The sequence below is a fragment of the Mytilus galloprovincialis genome, chromosome 5, assembly GCF_965363235.1.
Source record: "Mytilus galloprovincialis chromosome 5, xbMytGall1.hap1.1, whole genome shotgun sequence".
Classification (NCBI taxonomy): Eukaryota; Metazoa; Mollusca; class Bivalvia; order Mytilida; family Mytilidae; genus Mytilus; species Mytilus galloprovincialis.
Genome location: NC_134842.1, coordinates 18,277,735 through 18,296,362, shown reverse-complemented (window position 1 = coordinate 18,296,362; position 18,628 = coordinate 18,277,735). Strand labels below are relative to the sequence as shown.

The 18,628-nt window shown below is 32.5% G+C and overlaps 1 protein-coding gene across 1 annotated transcript; it reads left to right on the top strand.

The window, feature by feature from the left end:
* Window positions 1-955: 955 nt before the first annotated feature.
* Window positions 956-11,737, top strand: LOC143074369 (uncharacterized). Its single transcript, XM_076249857.1, has 7 exons — window positions 956-1,130; window positions 3,086-3,109; window positions 4,979-5,044; window positions 6,146-6,326; window positions 7,287-7,377; window positions 8,118-8,202; window positions 11,348-11,737. Exons 1-7 carry the CDS (start codon window positions 1,049-1,051, stop codon window positions 11,701-11,703), a joined length of 885 nt encoding a protein of 294 aa, XP_076105972.1. The 5' UTR covers window positions 956-1,048; the 3' UTR covers window positions 11,704-11,737.
* Window positions 11,738-18,628: the final 6,891 nt, after the last annotated feature.

The window sequence follows — 18,628 nt, the reverse complement described above, 5'->3', positions numbered from 1 at the left end:
ATGCTCTAGTTGATTTATTCTTCAACATAAAAAAATAGCAGATCATTACATGGCATTTTTCATATCAAATATGTTATCAGCTCAAGGTTAAATATCAACCAACAGACCCGAAGGCACGACGTATGATGTTGACCGAAGGTTCATATTACATTTAATATGAACAATTACATGTGATGATTGTTTTTAGCATTGCTTGTTGTTCGGTGGGAGCTAAGGCTCTGTGTTGCAGGCCGTACCTTGACCTAAATAACCTATTTTCCCTTCGAAAACAAAACAGCTCAATAAAAGTCTGTAAAAGAGGGACGAACGATATCAGAGGATCAGTCAAACTAATAAATCTTAAATAAACTGACAACGACATACCGAATTAGACTATTTTCCGGATTTGTAATAACATAAGCAACACGACGGTTGCCCCATGTTGGGCAAGATCTGCCTACCCCTCCGGAGCACCTTTTTGGTAGGGTTCATGCTGCTTTGTTTTCTATGTTGTGTCTTCTGTACTATTATTTGTCTGTTTCTTTATAAATTTTTAGCCATGGCGTTGTCAGTTTATTTTCAATCTATGAGTTTGACTGTCCATCAGGTATCTTTCGTGCCTCTTTTCGAACAGACATTTAAAAAAAATTAATTGATCTTTACAATGTGTAACCATTGTTTAGATATATTACTTGTCTGTAGCAAAATGATAAATGTTTTTCGTCTGTGCTATGTGTTCTTCCGTTTGTTTGTAATGTCACGTAGTGTTGCTGTTTAATGAATATTGTTACCATTGCCATATATGCGGGAGGATTGGCTAGCCGTACAACCAGGTTCAACTTATCATTTTTCCTGAAAAATGTCTTGTTCCAAGTCAAGAAAACGGCTCTTATTATTAAATAGTCAGTTTCTAAGTATTTTGGAGTTTGTTTCTCTTATTTGAAAGAACGATTGTGTTTTTTAATCTTATTTACTGATACACTTTGTCGTAAAGTATTTGTATGTATATAGGTGGATAAAATATAATGTTAATAAATACAAAAATCCCAGTAGAATTAGATGACTACAAATGATGTCTACAAAGAAACAAAAGTTTGCACCGGTTATGGGTCATATTGATAAACTAGATACAATTATAATTCATCACAAACGTGAGTATTGAATTGATATTAATAGTTTAATTCTTTATTATGGTTCTATATGACGAGAAACAAACGAAGTTTCATAAAAGAACAACACAAAAGATTTTTTATTTAATAAGGAATCTTAAATATTCACATCAAAAGTTAGAAAAATTAACAAAATTGGAACATAAGAGGATGTCAGAGCGATAGGAAACTCCTGCACGGTACAATTGAAAATCGTCAATATTTCAGTTGACCCATATTTTGTCATTAGTAATAACATATCATAATTCAATCTTTAGTTTTTAAACAGTTCAAATAAAGCCCGGACATGACTTAAATCTATGCGGGAGGATTGGCTAGCCGTACAACCAGGTTCAACTTATCATTTTTCCTGAAAAATGTCTTGTTCCAAGTCAAGAAAACGGCTCTTATTATTAAATAGTCAGTTTCTAAGTATTTTGGAGTTTGTTTTGCTGCAAGTCAGTGTTTCTGTTTTTCAGTTGTTTTCCACTGGTATTTGATGGCTATCCCTCGGTTTAAGAATTGTTTTCTCTCCCTGCAAATTAAATAGAAAACAACTCTTGAGATTGATCCAAGTTTAATTCCGAAGAGTTGTGTAATTTTAATACGATGAAACATAATATTGCGTTTTGTAGAAAATTTCGCTAAACGTTTTTATCGTCTTTTGTACAATTTGACTTTCCCCGCTTATAGCTTTTAAACATTACACCAGATATTTGAAACGATTTTAGAATGGTACTACAGTTAACAGAATTGGGGTTTAAAGCTATTAGATTGTCAAAAAGGAAAAGGGCTATATTGTAACTTTGAAATTCACAAATCAGGGGCGGCAGATTTCTTAGGGATATATTTAAAGTCCTAATTCAACAACAACCTGACAATACCAGAACTAGAAAAAAGGACATGGCATATCTCTATAAAATTACATTCGAATTTACAACATTAGGTCTAATAGAATATTAACAAACATTTAAAATTTGCCGTGTTCTCATTTATGAAGTGAAAATGAAAAGTAAAATAACAAAAATACTGAACTCTGAGGAAAGTCCCTAATAAAATGGCAAAATCAAATGATAAACCTCTCACGTGTATGACAGTCGCATCAAATTTCATTATATTTTTAACGATGCGTGAACAAAACAGACATAATAGGTAAAATTGTCAAAATAAGGATACAACCATCATCACCGTGGCACAATCTCTCTGAAAGATTTTTTTCAACACGCAAATGAACTGCTGATAATTGAGGATTTCTTGACTAACATCACGTATCTGTTACATTAATCACTTTATTATGTAGGATTACAGGTACGATAATATAATAAATCATTCATTAAACACTTAGCAAGTCAAAAATACCCCAATTGTTGCCTTTGAACTGATTATTTGTTTAACAATGTTTTTCTGACTGCAAGTACGACATAGGTTTACTGTGACATGCACTTGAATTGGTTTACACAGGTACTGCAACTAATAGAAAGTTTGAATGGTGAATGATAAATTCTCCAAATCATTGACCATTTCTCAAACTCATCACATACTTACTTAATTTCAACGACGTTTTGATATCTCATAATACTATAAATAATGTATATATGTTTGCACCATTGAAAATGCACTTTCTCTGACCTCAGATGTTAGTTTTACTGTTTTAAATATTTTATAGTGCAATAAATCTAACAAATTTGAAAAAAAGAAGTGATTTCTGATTATTTCATTCAAAGAAGTACATGAATCATTGAACTCATGCAACATTAAATTTATGCTTGTAATTAGCTTAAACAAATGCAATGTTACTATTTTAATTATACAAGCACAATTGCGACTGTCATGAGAGGATTAGCTAGCTTTACAAATAGGTTTAATCGGATGATTGGAGAAATTAATTTCAAAATGATATCTTTGATGAATGAATAGTTGAAATTTAGTTATATGTATTCTTATATTTTCTTTTTAAGGTAGACATCAGGACACAACGTCAGGTTAGTTAGAGAAAAATGGTATTTACAACAAAGTTTTTTCATAGAACAACCACAGAACTAGTGCACCGAATAATGTATTCGTGTTGTAATGTTGCACAATAATATATAGCATATGAAAGTGAAAGGAACATGTTACAATATAACAGAAGACCGATAGGAAGTTAAAGACTGATCATCCGGTATTCGAAATTGTAAATTCTAATATATAAAATTTCCATTTTCACTTTTGAGATGAATAAGAAGGGATACACTATCTAAGTTTAACTGTAATACACCGAAAAGAGATACGAAAGATACCAGAGAGATATTCAGGTTCATATATTAAAAATAAACTGAGGAAAACCATGGGAAAAAAACGAAAACAACCATAACGTAACCAACAGTACACAAAAGAAAGAAAAAAACCCACAAAGACTGAGACACACAAACCCCGCCAAGTATGGCCTTGATCGAAGGTGCTCCTTGATGGAAAACATATCCTGCTCTATATCTTGCACCTGTAGTGTTGCTTATTTCAATACAGAGTAACGATAAAGCTTAATTGTTTGATCACGTTCATGGAAATGATAGTGGGATGGTAGAAATAATTATATCTGTCATCCTCTTTGAAACAGATATCTCAAAACGGTACATCAACTCGGAATGGCGTCTGTAAAATGTTCAAAGGGATGATTCCAAGTTCACGACTTGACTTGGAATTTAGATTATAAAGCGATTCGTTTATGAAATGCAAATTTTAAATCTTGTTCAAAGTTTGAAGTTATAATTTATAGTGATTAAAGATAATAACACAAGGTTGACTGATGTACTCCTATTTGTGACATTTTTCCCTATTATGTCTATTTTGTATGCCCCACCTACGATAGTAAAGGAGCATTATGTTTTCTGGTCCGTTCGTCCGTTCGTCCGTCCGTCGGTTCGTCCGTCCGTCCGCATGTTCGTCCGTCCGTATGTTCGTTTGTCCGTCCGTTCATCCGTCCGTCCGTCTGTTCGTTCATTCGTCTGTCCAGCTTCAGGTTAAAGTTTTTGGTCGAAATAGTTTTTGATAAAGATGAAGTCCAATCAACCTGAAGTATACATGTTCATTATGATATGATCTTTCTAATTTTAATGCCAAATTAGAGTTCTGACCGCAATTTCACGGTCAACTGAACATAGAAAATGATAGTGCGAGTGGGGCATCCGGGTACTGGGGACAAATTCTTGTTTTGTTCAGACATCGTTGTCAAGAAAATGAAATTGTAGCGGGAAGTTTAGCTAACTATCAAACCAGGTATAATCTATTATTTTCTACATAAGAAGTACCACGTCAGGAATATGACAGTTGTTGTCCATAAATTAGACATGATCGATGTTAGTTAATTGACCCATTGATTTTATTCATAATTAAAGGATATTAATTTCGTCAACTATACCAACATTAAATATTGTTAGTATCAGTACTTATATTCATTTTGATTTTAAAAAATTGAAACATGGCTAAATATATAGATATATGTTTATACAAATATGTGAATTCATTACCCTATATTCTGTCGGTAATGTTAACTTATGTTTTGGCATGTGTCGGTTTAAAGTCAGGAGTCAGTGCTTGTGATTGGTCCATTTATGTCATCAATTGTTTTTATTTTAACTAAGGCTGTTTGTCTTCTCGTTTGAATTGGTTATGATTTATCATGCTTTTGGTAGCCACCTAAACGTTGAGGAGTTTTTCTCTTTGTTCGTCAATCTATAATTGCTAGCAACCACTTCTTTTTATCTCTTGTGGAATTTTGTCTTAATGGCAATTAGACAGCATCTCATCTGTTGTATATGGGTATAAATACTTGAATAGATATTGCCAAATATAATGTTCTGTTTTTATTCTAGTAACTTACACGGTAATACCTGATCAAGAAGATGGCAAAGACATTATAAGTGTGTCCTGTGCAGATGGTAAAATATTAGCAACTGTTATGGTTTAACATTTGAAATTAGTTTTTGTTGTCTATACTGTTTCACACATTTTGTATGTTTGAATCTCTGCTCCTTCTTACTGCATAAACGTTTATCAAATCACATATTTGAAACAAATCGGAACATCTTCCAATAAATTCAGATCATCAAAAACATAGAAGTCCGTTTATACTTATTTCTTTGTTTAAATGTTTGTGTCTTGCTATTAGTCCCGAGAACACATTTGTTTCGTAGTGGATTTCGTTTAGACAATAAATTCAAATTTAAAAATCCACCTGCTCTATCTCAAAAAGTTATAAACAGTTTATTGTACTACTATTGGGAAAAATAATATCAAAATTATAGAAACTTCTACTAGCTCTAACTCAACATATTGACAATTCTGTGTTAACGGGGTCTTAAATTCAGTTTGACAGCTTCAGACGTGCTTATTTTTGGACCTTTTTTTATCTGGACCAAATCATTACTTAATATAAAGATTCAGCACCCTCATTTTTTAAACATGTAATTTCATTCCCTTACTAAATATTTCATGCATAAAATATTAAGAAATATATTGGGAAAGTGTATAAAAAAAGCAAGTTATACACTGTTCACACTATATTCGTAGACAACGAAAACCAAAGGACGATAACTGTGTCCTTGCACTAGTATATCCCTAAGTACAATTACAGTCCAACAGACAAGTCTATTAAAATCATTTATGTATAACTTATATTATAATATCAAAACAATCATATGATCCATATAATCCAGCGAATATAACAATACAAATGAGAAAGTTTATTATTTTTAAAGTTTTACTTAAAACCAGTGCCCATTGACTTTTTGGCTACATTTTAGTGTACTTGAATACATGTTAACCATCCAATAATCCTAAATCAGAACCGTGTTTTTTAAAACTTCAAATGAATTTTAAGGAACGACCGTAATAAAGCCATTTTATTGTTTTGATTTGTAACAAGGGTTGTTGATTAAACGATGATGCTTAATGTCCTACATTTGGTCACCTTTTTATCAGATTTGATCGAAAAAAATGAAATGAAATACCAATGACCGCAAATATGTATATACTTATAGACGCAGATGTTGCCAAAGAAGAGACAAATAACACACCTAAACAAGGAGACGTGTCCATTTTTTTAAGAGATGAACATGACATATTATTGCTTGACGTTAAGCTGACTAAACTCCGCTGTAACAGAAGAATTATGAAAATTGACAGTCCGAATGGTATACAATTAGGATATGTTAAAAAGGGGTTTGTAATCATTTATGAATTCACTTTGACTTGATCATCAATTGATGTAAAAACCGAACTAGCTCTCTACATGCATAAATTTATCTTTTTCTTTTGGAGTTATCATGTAAAAGTATACATTTCCTAGGCGATGACATTATAAGAATCATAAGTGACAATTCTCTATTGTATCAATAACCTATTTTTCATGAGGCAGTTTGCAATATAATGCATGTATAAGTATAAATGAGAGGCAGTAGTTAGATATTCGAATGTGACGGAACAATATTAAGATGATGCAAATCAAGATAAGGAACAAAACTCAGGCATTCGCAAAAGCTCCAAAAAGGAGACTGGATACACCTATAGGGTAGTTTATTACATGCAACTTTAAACGCAGTCAAGATGTCAAAATGAGGACAAGGACAATATCAGAATATTAACAGATTTAAGGACTAATAATATACACTTCGATCTAAAACCGGAAACACATAATAAGGTAAAGGCTGAGGCCTGACACGCCGTGTGTAGATCAAGCATATAGTGTATTCATAGGGCTTCGTTGTTCTCTTCTGTTGCACAAACAATCAGACATCAATATCACCAGGCAGCTGAATATTCAATGTGAAAAAAATTAATAAGCCTATAAATTTACCCGTTTCCAGTCAAAAAACGTAATGAAAAACAATGTTGTAACTGCAAATTAATTATTATTAATCATTCTTTATCACCAATTGAATAAATACATACATTTTATTAAAAAGAGGCGAAAGATAACGGTCTTTCAAACTCATCAGATGCAAAAAACCTGACATTGCCTTGGCAAACAACGGAAAAGAGAAACAAAAAACATAAGATAACAAAAATATACAAAACACAACATTAAAAACTTAAGACAGAGCGAATACAAGACTAACCAGAACAAAAAATTAGCATAAGTCTAACGGAATATTGTGTCACTGTAGTGCTATAATTTTGTAGACGCTTTTCCGCATATGAAATATGTGATGCCAACCATCACAGTTTGTTCCATATTGATATGCAATCAAAGAACCATGAATACATGTCTGAGGTAATGTAAATTCAAATGTAACTTTCTGTGTCGTTATGGTACAATAAATGCAGTATAGGATTGCAGAAGCAGGTTTCGGGACAATGTGTTTACATTTGTTTAGTTTTTAGTACTCTTAAATGTGATATATCCTTCGTATTTATAATTAATTGATTCGAGTCCTACTGATGAGTCTTGTGTAGGCAAACCATGTGTATGAGGAAGAAGATCATTGACTTGGTATTCTCTTTGATAAACGATCATTTTGGAAATTAAGTCTCTACATGAAAGGCAGATCCGTTGCCCATAAAATTAATGGTGAAAATGAGTTCATATTGCATTTGTCTCGTAAATTTATTATCATACAGTTTTTAATTTTCTCACACGCAGATCATTTTTAAAAGCATAGTCCTAAAGCAACTTTGATAAATTGTGTCATTTCGTACATGACTGGCATGAGTATAATTTATATTTACACGTTTGCAGTGCAAATATAACCACTGATAAAACGCGTTACATGTACAAACTATATTTGTATTTGGTGATACGAAAACAACTTTTCAACATCATGAAATACGTTTTGAATTAAAATCCTTAAGGTTAAAATCTTATTAAGTAGAATCGTGATTGATGCTTTTACATATGTTCGAAAAAAGTCAATATATCTATAAGTTCTGAAATTGAATTAAATTTGTATTTCAAATACAATGAAGTATGTTTTGCAACAAACAACATACATATTATTTAATTTTAATTGTTAGGTTAAAAATACGAGAAATGGGAATAAAATAGCGGTAATCAAACAACGCCAGATTGATTCAGACATGTTGTCGTTTCAGATTAATTGTAAGTATAAAAAAAAACTGCGTCCGAAGCGCTTTTCTAGATTAATCTTCAACAGGAACGCTCAAAGCCAAACAAAAGAAATCCGAGGGATGTGTATTTACCTAAGCAGTCGTAAGCTATATAACAAAATAACCTTAAACAAATACTAAGTAGCCAAATGCATCGTAGGTCAACTTTACCTAAGGGAGTTGAAACCTTAGTTTCTTTATAATCTCAAAATGTTTAATGGACACATTACGAAAGGTTTTTTTATACATTATGTCAGTATCGAAGTTCTGACTACTGAGCTGATAATACCCTCGGGAACTGATAATCCACAAGCAGAGGTATCGAACCAGATGTAAAAATTGAACACAACACGTTTAATAGTTTCATGCGTAAGACACACTATCCAAAAGAGACTTCACTCAGATGTTCTGTTAGGTGTGCGATATTGTTTTTCTCTATGAACGGTATCCGTAGTGTTGGTTTTGAGAGAAAACACTTCAACACATACGAAAAAAAAGGATGGTTTGCAATAAAGACTTGTCACGACCAACAGTTCTTGCAATCATCATTGTATAACTGTTCTAAATACAGGCAACAATAGTAGCACGTGACTGTGCCCGAAATGCACCTATTTTGACAGTTTTTTCCTCTACGTTTTTAATGATCAAAACAATAAAATCCACACTGTGTTTATTTTGTAGCTGTATCCTTCTTTATTTGATTTGATTATTAATCCATATCATATTGAGTCATAACAAGAAAAATTGGTTTGAATCGACCAGCAAACTATCCATGATTCTGTAATTAGAAGTACCTAAATTGCATCCCTACCTAAATTCACATAATTATTTTGTTTTAAATATTTAGAACAATTTGACATAAGAACAATGTCATTATTCGTTTCTTTGAAATGGATGCTTTAACATATTTTTTTTGGTTCATTTCTAAAAGATGACTTTTTGTTAACATCGCATGGCGGTGTTTTCGTACATTTTTCTTTTCCATTGAAAAAAAAGAGGGACGAAAGATACCAAAGGGACAGTCAAACTCATAAATCTAAAACAAACTGACAACGCCATGGCTAAAAATAAAAAAGACAAACAGAAAAACAATAGTACACACGACACAACATAGAAAACTAAAGAATAAACAACACGAACCCCACCAAAAACTAGGGGTGATCTCAGGTGCTCCGGAAGGGTAAGCAGATCCTGCTCCACATGTGGCACCCGTCGTGTTGCTTAAGTGATTACAAATCCGGTAAATAGTCTAATTCGGTAGGTCATATTCATGAAAGGGAAGGGGATTGTAGTTACGACGTAAGGAACATATCCGATATCATTTGTGAAACGGTTATTCCATAACGGTCAACCAACTCGTGATGGCGTCCGTAAAATTTACGAAGGGATGATTTCAATTTCACCATTTGGAACTCTTGGTTTAATAGCTTCCTTGTGAGCAGCAAACCTCTATCAAGAAAATCATGATAGGAAATGCAAGCACGGGAATATCGTATCAATTGGGAGATATATACCCCGTATGCAGGTGCTGCTGGAATGTTGCAGCTTCATCTGTTTATATAAATTGTGAACGTTTAGTGTATATTTGAATATATTCACATATTTTGAAAGATATGTTTTATGTCAAATAATCTAAAAACATATTGATTATTCTCAAAGAAGACTTTTAAGAATTTATCAGCTGTTTATGATGAATAGGTGCAATTTTGGCACTGGGTACAATTTGGGCAGCCTGACTTTACCTCTGTGAGAAAGTCACAAATCGATTGCGATCAAAACAAATAGATTGAGAATAAACCCAAATCAAATTCATCTAGAAATATAATACAAATTTTTGTAACAGATGCAATAACTATAGCGCAAGGCGCTAGACAGAATCGTTTGATTTCAGCACCTCTGATGAAACACATTTCCAAACAAATCCCCATGCTTAATTGGCAATGATGTAAGATGATTCAACAAAAATAATTAACTAAAAACGTAGAAAGTTGCAATATAAATCTAAATTTCAGTATTGTAATTGTTAATTTGTGACTACAAACTAGTTAGCATTGTTACAAAAATTGTGTGAATTGATTTTGTTTATGCTAGATAATGTTTGAAAGGAGTAGGTCCGGTAAGGGCCGATTTTGGCCTCAAATTTCAGGTTCATCTACCGAAAGTTTTTAGACACTTTTTAAACACTTAAGTGTCTATTTCAATTGATTCGATTAGTTAATGTGAAAGATTTTAACTGATTAAGTCATTAAAAACGCTCTGATTCAAGCATAGATATGAAAAATCTATCAAATATGCCAAAAAACGTCACTTTTCAGATGCTTTTTGTCAAAAATGAAGGTGGCCGCATCCGTGTTCATCCTCAACCTTTATATATGTTTTGTATTATCATCAAATACAACTTGCATTTCAATATTATGAATGAACACGATTGCGGCCACTTTCATTTTAAACGGAAACCGTCTAAAAATTAACCAAAATGCTAAGATTTTGAAGATTCCAGTAATTTAGCATAACTTAATGATGCTAGAACGCGATATTTGTGCATTGAATTGTCAAAAACAGCTCATATTTATGTAGCAGAAGCATTTTGCTTTCCAAAATTTAGCTTAAAGATTACATTTTAACAATTTTCTAAAACTGCGATATTTTTGGGCCAAAAAGGGGTCTTACTGAACCTACTCCTTTCAATTTCCTATTGTTCTTTCATTAACAACAAATTGAATTAATCTATTCTTCTACAACTATGTTTGATAATTGTATCTGTATTTGATGAGTATCCATGAAAAGTCCTCAGAAATTAATTACTTAAAAAAAAGTGTTTTTCAGAAAACCATTACTAAATGATAGATTAACGTTATCTTTTAAACCCGGTTTAAACATTTCCAAATACTCATATGACCACTTCTGCAAGTGACTACAGATACCTTTTTAATAATCAGGTACAATTGTTGTTCTACTCGACCATTCATTTATTAAACAAATATTCACATATTTCTTTAACGCCATAAAGGTGATTTACACGCAGTATTTAGCATTTGAACTTTATATTCTATCGGATAATACGAATATATAACGGGTACGGGTCAAAATAAGATTCTTATGTTTTGTTTGGCAAATCACGAATCTATAACTTTCAGATAAAGCAGCACTAACCACTTTGCAGAAAGTTCTTATTATGGTTGCGGGAATAAGTGAAATTCAAGAGCAACAGGAAACTCATCTGTTTTCTTTAGCAAGATGTTTGCTTATACCCAAATATTTTATTGTGTCAGTTATATATATCATAATTGGATTGTTCAGTATTGTTTTATACACTTTTGTACTTATTGATGCATTGTTTTTCCTTGCTTTTATAATTATTGCATACTTAAAAGATAAAGGTCGAAAAATAGATGAAGAGATAGAGAAATGGGGAAACTGCATTGGAATCATGAGTACGATTCCTTGTATCATTTACAGAAACTTGAATGAATTCTTTGATATATATCAGTAAATGTATTTCAATCACGTATTATAAAATATTTTTAAGTATACACTAGGTTATTTCTTAGATGAATAATAAATATATAAACTTTCCAATCAATATAGATTTTTAAAATGTGTGCTGAAACCGGGTTTACTATAACATGTGCGACCTCATTCCTTAATCATCAATTAAGGAAGTAAATATGCATAACATTGAAATAGAAAGCATATAAGTTATCCATATCGATTTTAAATATCAATATTATTGTTTTTAACTTGTATGCCTTTGTAGTTTTTACACATCATTATGGTTTACTATGCTAAAATAATCTTGATATAGGCATTTTTGTCACAGTTACTCTAATTTATGTTTGTTCGAATTATTGAGGTCCGTTGTGGTACATATTTTTGATGTATGTTTATATAATTTTGACTGTGAAATTCTTATCATTGTAACGTTAGCAAATTTAGATTGGTTGAATTGCCGACAGTATTTTGTCAATATAACGGAACATTCGAACATGTCGTACAAGTGGAAGGAAAAGTTAGCTATATTGCAAAGTTTATCGATCATAAATGTAAAAAAAAAAAACCTGTACCAAGACAATTGGTTGATATTCTTATAGACAGTTTTGTCAGGTACAAAATGTATGATGGATTCCGCCCTTCTTGAATTTACCTGAATGGCTAAGACCTCTGTATTACAGTAAATACCCTGTTTTTTCAAACCAGAAATCAAGTTTATCAATATATATATAGATACATGAAGATACAGCCATATGGACACATACAAACATTCCGTTATTGTCTTTGCTCAATATGAAAGTTGCCATTGAGAATTCACATTCACTAAAAGCACCACAAGTACTGTTCTGTGTTTGCTTTCCCCTATTATTTTGTCTTTAGCTGACCATCTGGCTACATGTATATGGTATCCAATTCCTACTGTACTGTAAATTAGAGAGAGTTCTCAAAAGCATATCGATTAAGAAAGAAATAACGAAAATAGCCTTTCAGGTCACACATGAATATCAACAGAATAATCAAAATAATTTTGAGAAGAAGAGATTATAAAAGAGGGATGAAGGATATCAGAGGGACATTCAAATTCATAAATCGAGAATAAACTTACAACGCCATAGCTTAAAATGAAAATGACAAACAGACACACATGTTTAACCCCGCCGCAATTTTGCGCCTGTCCCAAATCAGGAGCCTCTGGTCTTGTAGGATTTTAAATTTTAGTTTCTTGTGTATAATTCGGAGTTTAGTATAACGTCCATTATCACTGTACTAGTATATATTTTTTAAGGGACCAGCTGAAGGATTTTCTCGCTTCATTGAAGACCAATTGGTGGCCTTCGGCTTTTGTCTGCTCTATGGTTGGGTTGCTTTGACACATTGCCATTTCCTTTCTAAATTTTAAACAAATAATACACATGACACAACATAGAAAACTTAAAAGGGTAGGTAGATCCTGCTTCTTATGTGGCAGGTGCTATTGGAATGTTGCTACTTAGAAATGGAAAGTTCACAATTGGAACGCTGAAATCGTCTCTTTTTTCGTATAGTTTGTTTTTTAACCGACCCTTCATTGTCAAGTTCTAGATGTCAGTCAAGATATGAGGCCGACTTAACTGTATCTGTTGTATCCTTTATCTCTAGTTCGATGGGTTAGATTCGTTCAACATAATCACCAAATTTTGTATTATTTAGTGAGAAAACATCATCTATATAGCGGAACGTAAAGCTAACTTCTTATCATTTTCCTGTATGTCAGCCTCAAAATGATAGAAAAGCAAGTCGGCATGAAGAGGCGCACAATTGGTTCCCATTGATAAAATGAGGTCGCCGGACTTATTTTCTTACTTCATACTAAAATAGGTAAATTCATAACATATTCTACTATAAAAATTATGTTGTCTCAGTTATCTCCCCTACTATCTAAATTAACGCTCCACTTATGTGCAAATTTGAATAAAACCCGACTTAAACTACAACGTTCTCTTATTTGTGTACACATAAATTGTTAAAAAACTAAAGGTCGGTTATACAAAAGAACGTTTTACATAAATGTGTTTTAATATCAAGAACAAAATAGTAATGATAAAAGTATTGACAAAATCTTCGAAGCTATCAACGTATATATAATATACCACCTTTCAATGAAAGGACAGATAAGCGGAATATATTCAAAATAAAAACATAGTGACAACGTAAAAAGCATTCGAAAAAGAAAAAAATACCTTTCAAAAAGAAAAGATTTTTTCAAACTAGTTTAGTCTTTTAATATTTAGAATACTTAACATTGTATTCAGGTATATTATTGTTATTCTTTTACTTTTCTACATTGGCTAGAGGTATAGGGGGAGGGTTGAGATCTCATAAACATGTTTAACCCCGCCGCAATTTTGCGCCTGTCCCAAGTCAGGAGCCTCTGGCCTTTGTTAGTCTTGTATGATTTAAAATTTTAGTTTCTTGTGTTTAATTCGGAGTTTAGTATGACGTCCATTATCACTGTACTATTATGCATATTTTAGGGGCCAGCTGAAGGACACCTACGGGTGCGGGAATTCTCGCTACATTGAAGACCCATTGGTTGCCTTCGGCTGTTGTTTGCTCTATGGTCGGGTGGTTGTCGCTTTGACATATTCACCATTTCCTTTCTCAATTTTATTACTACTAGATTGTCAAATGCAAAACATATGTTCACTTAGATCGTTCACATTCATTTGGACAGATTGAATGTTTGCACAACTTATATGCAAGCCAGTTAGCAAAGTGGTGACAGTTGTTGACCGACCATACGTAGTAACGGGCTTCCTGGTAATACCTTGCACACCCCTTGGCACAATCTACTTCGAGTACCCCATATCCTACTGCATTTGATTCAGTACCATGTTTACAAGAATCTGACTAAGCTGGTGATGTATTGATTAATGCAATTCCCTTCTGTCTTGATTTATGGAATAGTTTTTTACTTCTAGCAGTCCATTCATAGTAATATCCACGATAATATAAAGACTGATGGGATAGTATGGCAATTTCTCTACTGGGGGACCTCTTTCATCTACCAAAACAAGCAAGGTTAGTTGTTCCAAAATGGAACCCATAACATGCAGAACCCCCTATTAGAATATAACCACAGAATAAGCAATAACATGAACAAAATTTAATTCGATTGTCTCTTTTTTTAAAACAATTTGAATTAACCTATGGTTTCGAATGAATTTAGTGAATTTGGCGAAAAAAGGTTATATTGATCATGCACAACTCAAAACAAAACACAGATTTCAACAATCAAACCAAAACATTAAAATATAAAACAATAATATAGAAATATGAATATATCGAAGTGAAATTACTCGAAATACCAAGATTGTTACTCTAGACAAACAAAGGTTGCATTATTTGTAACGTGGCGAATTGTCGGTAATTTTGGTGGTCATGTACTTCAGTTTAAAAATAAATTGGCCGTCTCACGATTTTGATTCGAGCGCCACTAATGAGTCTTGTTTAGACGAAAATCGCGTCAGGCGATAAAAAATTATAAGGATAGTATATTTGCCATCATGATCAATCAGTCCAAAATCCGCTAAAGATCAACCAACGTTGACGTAAGCACAAATAAATCATTGCATAGCAAACGGACAGAAAACGCTAAGCTTTAAAGCAGTTAACAAAAACACAAATGCCAAATACCACATACCAGACTTATGGCATTTAAAGAATAGAAACATTATGCATACATTAACCAACAACAACCACAGAATGCTTACTTTGGACTGATAGACAGATTAAGTATATTGCGGGGTAAGCCATGTTTCCGAGTGTTCAATTATCTCCTAATCTTAGACAATGATGTAACAACACATATGAACTAACTGTAAACATGAGTTTATAAGAGCCTGATACACTCGACATAAAGCACATACAATAATAACAAAACAGAAAGACATATAATGTCGATCTGATTGTACGTGCAGTTACTGAAAGCTAGTTGATGAATCATGTTTTTGAAGACTATAATTTATATCTCTACCTATGTGACGTTAACATTTTCATAAATATTATACAATTATGTAGTCCTTGCACCCATAGGAAAGCTATTTCCAAAGAGAGAATTTGGGTAATCAATGAATTTCCTTTAATATTTTGAGGTTACAAAGCCGAGTCACTCTCATGAACTTATGTATAACAGGATGAAATTTCGTCATTGAGTTCTTAATACGTCAGCCAATTGTTTTAACCACATCTTTTAAACCATTGGCTGTGCTATAATGTGTAGAGACATTTTAGAACCTTACAGGTCGTGTTGTGCACCTCGTATTACTCATTGCATCTGACCCAAATTAATTAAAGGTATCCAATAGCAATACATACAGGTTAGTGTATCAACTAAAGAGGAGTTTATCATACGGCTCTTTAAACCACTTTCATGATTAAAATGAAGTGTATCGTCAATACTGTAATACCTAACTAATCCCTCCCCCCTTATTGATTTTTATCGTAGGTACCATAATCAATTTATTCATATGTTTTGCGAAAATTATTACAAACATTGTAAAAGAAACTGAGTATTTAGTTAATATAATGCAAAAATTGTTATTTTTATTTTAAATTGGGGAATAAATAAAGTAAGGGAAAATAAAATAAAAAACACTGGCAAATCAAGACTTCATTGTGATGATACAATAGTTATCAGTGGAAAAATAATTTGCCACTTTGAAGTTGTATAAGTATTTTTTTGGCAGGTAAATTTTAAAGCAATTGATGTTTCTTATTCCAGAGATGGCTATTTCTCACAGTTACTGTCAAATGTATAGTTTACACATTTTATTCCTAAATATATGTATCCATTTTTACATTTTTGCACTTACGTTTCGTTTTGATTCAGACAAAAGTTTCCATCAATGATTTACATATTTGTCGGTGCCATATAGTTTTACCCTCGTCCGTAATTCCGTAATTCCGTCTTTCCGTCTTTCCGTAATTCCGTCATTCCGCAACAAATCATTATACGGAGTTTTTTTCTTAACGCCTTCAGATATTGGGCTGATCTTCGGTATGTTAGTTAACCATGATGAGTTACAGATCAAGTTTAAGTTTCGTTCCGCTCCACTAATTTTTGCCAAAATTTTGACGTATTGATACAATTGTTTTTATTTTGTTATTTAAGGAAGCACAATACAAAGATTTTCTTACTTCCAATCTCCAACCTTTAAAATGCTGTTACTTTCTTATTAATGCATATTAATTACTGAATACAGTATATATAGAAAGATAAAAGATTATCTTTAAAATATATGCAATATTATTGTTCTACAATCATTATGTAAAAAGTAAAATCACAAAAATACTGAACTTAGAGGAAAATCAATTCGTAAAGTCCATAATCACATGGCAAAATCAAATAACAAAACGCATCAAAAACGAATGGACAAGAACTGTCATATTCCCGACTTGGTACAGGCATTTTCAAATGTAGAAAATGGTGGACCAAACCCGGTCCAATAGCGACAACCCTCCCACCTCGATGACAGTCTCATTAAACTCGGTCACACCCCCACTGACGCGTCAACCAAACAGACACGACAAATAAAACAGTCAAAACATGGGTACACCAGTCATCATCGCACAACAACTCCAAAAGGAACAATCCAACAGAACACAAAATCACCCATCTACAAACACACTCACCGATCTATCAACTATTATGCAATTAATGGCAAAATCTTTGTCAGTTCACTTGAATGAATTTAGCTCTTTCATCTCTATAGATATACAGAAAATTTAAACGAAATCTTAATCAACACAGCAGGAGCTACAAACGAGTATCTCAAATTATCGATATCGTATTCCATTCTCTCATAAATCAGTTAGTCACATTATAAATTAGTGTAAACATCCTTACCACTTAAATGTAGATAATGTTTGATTTGGTGTAATGGCTCTAGGAACATCATATAAAATCAACCCTCTAGGGGTAACCATGAAGAAGCTAATTTCAATTGAAAGTTTTGTAGACACAGTTAACATTATAATTGATTACATCGTTATTGATTAATACTAACATTGCATTAATTTGAAAGAGTAATCCAGTAGCTTATGAATACCACTTTTATAAATTTTTGAAGAATTATAAAACACGTTACAGCATTTTAAAACTGGGGAATTGAAGGTATAAAATATTTGTATTGTGCTTCCTTAATGTTATTTATTTAGGGTTATATCTGACCTCTCTATATTTGATATATACCAACTTTAATAAAGAAAAGAATCGCCAACGTAGATACAAGTATCTTGTATACGGGAGGGATAGATCCTACTTTGTAAAGGATCACTCTGATTCAAACAAAAATATTCTCTGAAACTTACATTATCAAGATGCTTGATTTCTTGATTGACAACATATTTGGTACGTTCAAAGGACGTGTTTTTCAACAGACTGTCGGCATTACAATGGGAGCAACTTCTTGTCGACTTGTTTCTTTATTATTATGCGGCTGACTCCATACAGGAAGTTCGTAGGAAGAAAGATAAGAAGTTATATATAGATGATGTTCTTTCACTAAATAATTCAAAATTTGGTGACCATGTTGAACGAATCTATCCAATCGAACTAGAGATAAAGGATACTACCTGACTACAGATACATTTAAATCGGTCTCATATCTTGACTAACATCTAGAAATTGACAAGGAGGGCCGGTTGAAAATAAAACTTTACGACAAAAGAGATGATTTCAGCTTTCCAATTGTGAACTTTCCATTTCTTAGTAGCAACATTCCAGCAGCACATGCTTACGGTGTATATATCTTCCAATTGATATGTTATTCCCGTGCTTGCATTTCCTATTATGATTTTCTTGATAAAGGGTTGCTACTCACATGGAAGCTATTAAACCAAGAGTTCCAAATGGTGAAGCTGAAATTATCCCTTCGTATATTTTA